Below are 9,564 nucleotides of genomic sequence, written 5' to 3' on the forward strand. Positions count from 1 at the left end.
ACTTTGTGTCGAACGTTATCTTTATAAAATTCGCGACGGTCAGGGCATAACGAAAGTGATTCTGCATTCGCGACACGTTGGAACGCGATGATAATTCAGGCGCGAGACGCGCTGTCACGTTAAAGAGCACGATTCCCCGCTGTCGGCACTGTTGAGACAGCCACCGAGCAAACATTATCAGCCGTAATCGGCGCGCCGCGTTTAATCGTGCCTATCGACAGCCGTTTAAATCGAATCGGGGACCGGCTCGAGAGCCTCGGCCATTTACCGCGGGCCCCCTTATCGCCGCGCGGCGAAATAAAATTACGTCGACGATATTGCGCTTATCCCATTTTTGCGCGGCGTTACATCGCCGGGCTATCGGGGGCGAACAATGGCTAATTAAAATGGGGAAATTTAGAGTCCCATTAATACAGCCTTTAAAAGACACGACGTTTCCCGACGGGTACCCCACGGTGCAACTTATCGCTCGCCTAATTACGCGCAGCCGTATATTTCACGGTCGCCTGGATATTTATCAATTAATTTTTACGAATTACGAGACGATCTCTCTCTCTCTTTGTTTTTCATTCTCGAACGGTCTCGCGTTGCCGCCTGCCCGCCGATCCGATCTGATATCAACGCCTTAAAACGATATTTAGATCGTGAAACCTATAATATATCGATGTAACCTGACGTTTAATTTAATGGCGAATCTAAGGGCGACGGGAGAAATTTCTTACCTGCTTTATGCCGGTGTTATTTTATTATCCGAGAATGCGCAACGAATATTTTCCCTGATGTAAACGTTCCCGTATAACTTTGTTTCGGGCGTGTATTATAAATTAGCGATAATCGCACGGGAAGGGGGGCGAGTTAATTAATAGTGGCAAGTAACGGCAGACCGCGCGATCTCTCACTATCCGTATCTCTTCCATCGAATTACGTTTTCGCTCCGGTGATGACTTTACGCCCTTCACCGTATTAAGTTGTTGTTAAAACTGCGCAGTGACGTTTAATACAATATTGTTGAAATATCTATATGCGGACTAAACTTTTATCGTTTTGCAAAGGACATTTGCAAGAATTGCAGCTTGAATCCCGTCGTTGAGTCCCCATCGTTGTACACCGGCGCGCGCAAAGGATTCCGAAACGTGGATAGTACCGTATTGGATTGATCGGCGTAAACGATAGTCCGTCGATGATCGGTATCGCCTTCTCTCGAATTGGATATGTGCGGGATGGAGAACCTCCTTCGTTTCCTCGTCACGATCCCGGTGTGTCACCGTCGTCCGCGTTTGCTGGCTTCGTGACGTCCAACCGCACGAACCGAGATGGGTTATTAAAATTGAAATCACTCGCTAACATTTCAAGTATCTCCGACTGATACCTCTCGAATTTTGTTTCTTTTCCTATAACAAATTTTTATTACAAATTAGAGTACTATAAAAATTAATCTACCGCGATTGCAGCGTTGTTCGGCATTAGTTTTTTAAGATAACGAATCTCTAGTGACAAATACTTTCGCTCGTCGCAGTCGACGCTCTATATCTATCCTCGAAAAGCTTAAACGCATCGGGAATGACGCGCTGCGACTGTTTCCCTCGAAAGAAGCAAAGAGAAAAAAAAAAAAAAAGGGAAAACTCACACTCCGCGAATATGGCGGACGGAGAAACGCATATCCGAGGAAATTGGCGTCCCCTCGCGCGAGATCACGCTCAATTTCGTCCTAACAAAACACGCGCCGCTCTTCATCCTGTAATCCACACCCACGTACGTCCGCGATAGCTTTTTCGTGCGCGCGGGGCGCGAGCGCGTGCGCGCTTTTGTATTTTCCACGCCTGGTGTAGCCATGAAATCGGGCCCGGTCGCGTTTTCGCCCCCTTCGTCCCGCCCCTTCTATCTTTTTTCCCTCTCGTTCCCTTCTCGCGCGCACGATGTGTACGCTCGCGACGATTGAAAAATAATATCGCCGGGTTTATTTAGCCCGACGCGTCTCGCGCAATAGCGAGGGGCGGCGGATTGTCGCGGCCGCCGTACGGGGGATTAAAAATAATGTTTCGAGCGTGACCGCCGAGCCCCCGAGGGATTAGGGGGCGACTAGCTCTCGCGCCGCCGATTGGTTGCTATCCAGCTGGAGATTTTATTTGAGGGCTCGCCCGTGTACATATTACAGGCAGCTCCATCCCGTTCCCTCCTTTTCTCGTTCTCTCTCTATCTCTCTCTCTCTCTCCCCTTCCTGTCGGCGAAAAAAGCGGACACGACGAAAAAAGAAAAAAAAAATCCGTTCAGCACACGTTGTGTTGTCGAGCTGCCGTTTGGCACGGCCACGGCCTCGCCAATTATAAATCGCCGGCTCGGCCGGATTTGTAAAGCGCGCTCGGACGGATAAAAAAGCGCTGATTGAAATCGAATACGCGCGCGTACGGCACGGTGGTAGGTAATTAAATGAACGAAGACGACCGGGCGAATAAGTGGGCGTGTGTCCCTTTAGCCGCAACACTTTAATTAATCGAATCAAATTTTAATCTGATTTTATTTGAGCATTCCATTTAATTCTGATTTGTTTCAATCTAATGTTCCAAGCTGCGTTACTTTACTTTATCGATACCTTTGTGCGTAATACTTGGAGCAATATAACCGGCGTATCGGCATTCGATTTCGCCTTTATTACGTATTTGTTTTCTTCTACTTTTTCTTTTTAAATCTATCTCTATGTATAGTTATCGATGACAACTTTAATGATTTCTAAAACTTAACTACGCGACGTATAAAGATGTCTTTAAAAATATAGTTTAATTCTTATTAAAAAAAAAAAAATATTACGCGTTCTTCAAAATTCTTTGAGAGTAAAATCGGGAGTCGCGTTAACCGATTATCATAGAAATTCGAGGATAAAAAAAGGAAAAAAAATAGAACGCGATAGGCAGAAATTCGCAGCTGGCAAACGCGACGCGGCATTAATTTCCATTAGCGAATATCCAATTTATCGCGGGAGCAAAGGCGACCAATTGGCGAGCGCGGTCGCAATAAACGTAATTATATTTAACGGGCCGCATAAAAGCCTCGATAGATTAGAGGTCTCTCCTTTCTTGCTCCCTTCCTTCTCTCGGAACGCGACGAGAGAGCACCTCCAAGCCGCGGACGTGTTCGCGCGCGGCGCGCAACGCGCAGCGCCGATCCGTTCCGATCGTGGCTTCGCTCGCGTAATTAGAATATCAATTAATAATCGGGATTAATTAAATCCGCGATTATCGATGTACGTCGCGACACGGCGCGAGCTTTCGTCATCCGTGCGCGCGCGTACGCACACCTGTACCGGAGATTAAGACGGGCAGATTAGCTCGTATAAATGTGTGCACGAGCTCATGCCGCTTTTTCTTTTCCTTTTGCCTCCTGATGAGTCTGACGACATTCGTCGCGCGCGTTTATTACACCGTTGTCGTCGTAACGTTAATTACCTCGCTCGTTGCGCAACCGGTCCGCGATTGACAGCAAAGTTATTTCTTTCGGAGACGAACGTGTCTCGTGCTTATCGCGAACATCGCGGGACATAATTTACATAGGCGACTATTTGTAGCAGTATTCCTAACGAAGCTGTTAATAGTTCGCCATTCGTACAATTGGAGGGTATGGCATATTTTATGTACAATGTTTGACTTGCCGGTCGATGGGAGCGTTTCCTGGTGATTTATGATCAGCGCTCGGCCGCGTTATACATAATACATCGCGGCTTCGACATTTGCCGTGCTAAAGTTAGAATATTCTATAAGTAGAGTTCTATTCCGGCCGCGTTGCTTCTTGCGGAATTCTGATTTTCGATGCGCGAATTATTTATTCAGAATTAATTCCCGTACGCACGTCGATGATACTCTCGTGCACTTATAACTTCTCTGAATTGAAAATAAAATTGTAACTCAAGCTGGAGGCTACATTTCTCGTGCAGTCGTCTCTTCCGCCGAAAGACGTGGCGAGTCATAATTCTGACAAAAGTAATAGCGTGGTTATGGAATCGTTTTTCGAAATGCCAACGACCGTGTTGAATAAAGAAGAAGTTCAGCGATTTCGAAGCTGCAGGGTATCGGAGTAACCTGCAAATAAGACGGCAATCGTATCGAAAGTAACGATCAACGTCCCTGGTGCGTTTCGAGCCGATTAAAGCCATTTTCAACGAGGAATCTCGTCGTGCGGTGCGTTCACCGGGCGCGCATCTGCGCGACGCAGACGAGCGGAAAAGTGTCCGTCGATCTCGCGAAGATAACGAGTGCGCGCGCTCGGCCGCGTTTACCTGCGCCTAGCTTGAATCCCCCTCGCCCTTACCCTTAGGATAAGGGCCGAGCGGGGCCTCGTCCGATGCCTACCTTCCAGGCACGTAATTGAAGCTGCTCCCGGAATAACGCGCCTAAGTGACAGGTGAACACCTTATACGCGTAGCGAGTACCCGTGACAGTCGTACATACGCGCTGCGCGGCCGTCCGACGGTCCGCGTCGCTTCTCGCGAGACGAAATATAAAAGCTCTGGGTATATACGGCGGAGGGAACAAAATGTAATCTTGGCCGCGAGGGAGACGAGGGAGACGGCGATGCGCTCGGAAGAAGCGGCCAATCAGCGGGCGGCTATGATTGCGGATTCAAATATGTATACGTGGAAGAGACGGATGGATATTCGACGGGCGATACTTTATCGCTGCTATCCGCGGTCGCGCATCCGATTCCGCGCCCAAGTAGGACTCGTTCGTTCATTAAGGTTTCACGGACGTCGGGATTTTCGACGGGAACCCGAGGTAATCGCGCGCGAGGGGGGAGAATCCCAGCTGACGGCCCCGGCGTCGGGCCATTTTCTCGCCGACCTCCGGGCTCATCCTCCGACGTCCGATACCAGCGGGGGTGAATTCCCAATCGCGCGTTACCGTCGCGCATTAAACTCCGCGGGGTAATATATCAGGGAATAAATCGTCGAATGTGTTGGAAGCTTTTATAGGATTTTTACAACATGCGCGCCCGTGAAATACGGGTACCGACAGCGAGAACGAGAGAGACAGTCGCGAGAGGTGGTTAAACTGAGTGTAAATCCAGATATCGTTGATGTGAACGTAGAATGGAAGTGAAAGAGAGAGAGAAAGCGAGGGTGGGTTGTTCGGCGGGGATGAAGCGTCTGGCTCATCCTGGGGATGCAGCGTGCGGAGGGGAATGCCCGGGTATTTCGCGTGCGTGTGGATCCGCCAATCGGGCTTCAGGACCGCCTGCGATCGCCATGGCAACCCCGGGGGTTGAAGCGATTACGAAACGGGGGTAACCCGATTAAGCGTCGCAACGCTCCTAAAGGCAACGTCTGGGGATGTAACGGGGTGGCTTTCGGGAATAAGGTAGAATAGAGGATAGGCCCGAAAGTACCAAGTGGCCCGATAGGGTTGCTCTCGCTATTTGTTCTCTTAATCACTCGTTAAGTGTCGCGACCCCAATGTGGTCCTTTCCACCCAGCACGCAGCGACGAGTTTTGTCCGCTATTTGATTGGTCAGCGGTGAATAACAACTTCGAGATGAAGGGGTGAGATATTTAATGCTAGCTTAAAGAAAAGATATTTCGGTTCGGGGTGTTGTCTGAATCATTTAGATTCAATGGCAGCGCGGAGAACGAAGAGACTTATAACTACAACAATTTTTCTTTTTTTAATTAAAAAAAAAAAAAATTAAATTTGCTTTTATTTAAGTAAACTTACGTTAATTAAAAAAACGTAAAACTTAATATATCGCTATAAAGAATTAATAGTTAGTTTAAATTAAATAATTTCTACATATAAGAAATTGTATCTTTAACGTTAAAAATATTCTTATAAAAAAATCCGTGCTTTAGTAACTAAATTAATGCCCGTTAACGCGATAAATTTACGATATTTACCCCATTCATATTATAATTTTGATCATAAAGGCCTCGAAGCCGTAAAATCATACGCTTCGTTTCACCTCGCTGCGGAAGTTCACCGTGTCGGCGGCTAATCCAGGGTCTTGTCAAAACCGCGCAGCCATCCGAGACGTTAGACAAACATCCCCGGTTTCAACTTTCGACCCACCCCTTTTATCGCGCGTGTGTGTCCTCTCGTGTCACAATGCTGATTTTCCACGTAGATAGCTTCAAAATGGAGCCCATTCAACCCTTTTCTCACGAACGGCGCGTATATCTAACAGTCAGTTCCAGCACAATGCTCTGATCGAGTTTTTCTGACTTCCCCTCCCTTTTTTCCCCGCGTTTTGTCCGCCCCCTTTTCTGTCAGAGTCGGCGACACGTACCATTGTAACCGGATACTCCCGTTTAAGGGTGGCCCAGCGATGCATCGGAGGGTCGACTAGGCTTATAACTACTTGCCACTTAATTTGGCAAACCTAGCAAGAGCGAGGGGGTTCGATTCACCCCCGGTCTCCCGGCGGAGGAATTGGCCCGCCGAGATCGATTGGCGGATACGTCGGTATTCGCAGGGGATAGCCACGATCGAATTACCTCTCGTTGAACGGCGCGTATTTTCCGCCGCCGTCGGATTTGCCGCAGAATTATCTTCCGCGACGCGTTTCCGCTACTATAAAAGAAAAAGAACGATCGGAAATTCTTAACTACGATTATTTCTAATATAATAAGTTCCTCCTTGTTCCTTGCAAGATTTAAAAATTATTTCATACTTTAGTCATATCTTTTTTTTATTTTTTTATTTTTTTTTACTGTTTTATATAAAATTATAGTTCACGTGTGCTCGCGAGTTATTATTATTAACGCGGTGTCAGATCGTGTTGAAATAAGCTAACCATAGCGAAATCATGGATGTTTCAGGTGAAAGTGTGGTTCCAAAATCGGCGAACGAAACACAAGCGGATGCAACAGGAAGAGGAAGCGAAGGCCCAACAGCAATCGGGTGGCGGTGGCGGCGGCGGCGGGGGAGGAGGCGGAGGTGGAGGCAACGGAAATGCCAACAATAATAGCAATAACAAAAATACCCATCACGTCAGCAAATGGCAGCAGGAGACTGGCGACTACCACCACGAGGAAGAAGAGGAAGAGGAGCACATCGATCCGGAAGCCGAGGAGTGCTCGAGCGGTTCTGAAGCGTAGCTAGACGTTCTCTGCCTGGATTAGGATCCAGGATCGAACAGATTGTCCTGAACGGACCTCGAGGCGGATCCGATCGAGGTGGAAACTGGCTTGAGTGGACCGCGCTGACGTACGGCCGAATCGAATTAGCTTTGTTCGAGCTGTTCCAGCCGAGCATCGAGTGAGATCGGATCGCTTTCGAAAACCGCCACGTCTACGATCGTGTTAATGTTACGCGCAGGAAGCTAACAGCAGTGAGTGATGTCTCGACAAATAATGATCGTGCGGTATCACCATATCGAATTACGGCCGAGGCTCCGCGTACAAAAAAAAAAAAAAACCCGTTGCGAAAGAAAAATCGGACGTTTCGGCGCTGGTCGCTGCCGATATTTGACAACGACTAACGGCGATACGATAATATACTCGTGTTGCGACCGAAAATTTTTGTAGAGAAACACCAGCGGGGCACCTCCTTCCGTTAATGTGATCGCCGGAGCGAATTTATTGAAACCCATTTCGAATTTGTGCCAGACGAGTCGACGGAGTAAATATACTATTGTAGAACTTTTGATACTTTCGAAACTTTCGTATATCATATTTTATGTATTTCGAAGGATAAAAATTAAATCTGAAAAATATATAAAGTATGTAATGAAGCTTCGAATTAAAAAAAAAAATTCTATATCGGATATTTATTCGCCGATAAGTAACGCTATGAAACAGGAATGTCCTTTACTTCATTTTCTCTCTTTCTCTCTCTCTCTCTTTCTCTCTTGACCGGAATCGCGACATAGTTCCTTAATATTTCAGTTTCTCGGTGTTGCCGAAAGCCAAGAAACATTCGCGGAAATTTATAAATATCGTCACGATTAGGATGAGTTATTCTCGAGCCAAGACCATCTTATAACGGGTTCGGAAGAAACGATGTAGAAATCGAAGGCATTTATCGGAAACTGACTAATGGAGGCATTGTTTGCCGGAGACGACGAAGCTAAATGGACGCGCTTCCGGCGGAAAGCGGCGATGCTCGTATCAAGAACGGATCGATGCCAACTTTAACAAGGCAGAACATTTTTTGGTCGATCGGTTCGGAACTGTAGTTTTTCGCGACTTGAGGGAGAAAAATAATTTTTATTTGCTAAAAACGTTTTTGTTCTAGAAATTTTTTTTTAGTTTCTCTAAAGTTTATCTGAGAAAAGCTGCTTGCAGAAAGTTACGCGTCAAACATGATTAAATCTTTAAAAAAAATGATTTGACGCGAAAACCGAATTTTCGACATGATGTACCGAGATACGCCGATCGCCGTCGGGACGCGTTATTTACCCTAATTGCAATTACACATTTCTTGCCATAAAACACAATTCGCCATAATAAAGATTAACTTGCGTCAGGTGGTGTAAATAAAATGTAACAGAAAAGACCCTTGAAGCCTTTTCCAAAAGAATCCTGATGCTTCTCTTTAGAACGCGAGTGTAAATAGGTGAACTGGAAAGGAGGCATAAAATGGGTGTTTGCATGCAGAATAAAAATAAAAAATTAACGAAACTTGACATAGAGTGCCAAACTTCGTAAACTTTTAGCGAGAGAAAAAGCCCAGTATAAACCAGCTGTATTTGCAATTGTATTTAAGTCGTTATTCTACGCGAAGCGAGCAGTATTTCTTTCGTCGATCGATGTTTCAAGATATGTACCGACAGTTTAAATTATTATTACTAATGTGTTATAAACCGAGACTCCTTGCGCCAGAACGGAGCCGTCGCGTCGGCGAAGTATCGATCTCGGAAATCGTAATATTGATGTATCAATCATTTTACCTCGATATTTTTATATTACCGAACACGTCGTGAGTCACACGAGTTTCGGATTTTAATTTCCTCGTCAGTTTCCTCAAAATCTATTCTTTAATTAAGTAAGGAGTTTAGTTTTATGTAGGAAACGCAGGTTTACTTCGCCTCATGATTTCGACTGGTTATGGCGCGAGGATGCTCGCTTGTAAATAATGTAAATAGAAAATTGTGATTTTACTTGACGTGCAGAGCCATAGAATTGTACGACCATCGAATGACTCAGTTCGTGTTCTTTAGCAATATAGCGAAATAAATTAAACCACCCCATGATAACTAAGTTCCTTTTTCATCTCTCCAACAACATGCAGATCCTAAAAAGTTTTTGTTACAAACCAAAGAAAAAAAAATCTTGCGGTAAAATGTTTTTTTTAACCTTTTTGCGCAAAAAAATAAATAAATCTAAAAATATACTAGAGTTATTTAAAAAATTCTGGTGTTGTCCAGATAGCGAATTAGACGCCGACTGGAGCTCGTAATTACGGGACGATAAACTCGCGTACATGTACGCGCGCAGACAGATCCAACAAAATTGTTTGTTTTCCGCACGCGGTAATTTCTTCGCGCAGCATATTATTTTAGAAGGCAGTCCCGCGTGCGAAAAATTGAATAATTTTCGCCGCGAGGCACGTCGATAAGGAAACTCGCGCCGCGGTAATTCCC

The 9,564-nt window shown here is 45.8% G+C and overlaps 1 protein-coding gene across 1 annotated transcript in view; it reads left to right on the forward strand.

The window, feature by feature from the left end:
* The window catches only part of LOC139109593 (homeotic protein empty spiracles), a 52,199-nt gene extending 43,036 nt beyond the window's left edge, over positions 1–9,163 (forward strand). Inside the window, exon 3 of the mRNA XM_070668781.1 lies at positions 6,800–9,163. Coding sequence (XP_070524882.1) covers positions 6,800–7,078 — 279 coding nt within the window. The 3' untranslated portion in view covers positions 7,079–9,163. The remainder of the gene's footprint in view (positions 1–6,799) is intronic.
* Positions 9,164–9,564: the final 401 nt, after the last annotated feature.

The sequence above is a fragment of the Cardiocondyla obscurior genome, linkage group LG02, assembly GCF_019399895.1.
Source record: "Cardiocondyla obscurior isolate alpha-2009 linkage group LG02, Cobs3.1, whole genome shotgun sequence".
Taxonomy (NCBI): Eukaryota; Metazoa; Arthropoda; class Insecta; order Hymenoptera; family Formicidae; genus Cardiocondyla; species Cardiocondyla obscurior.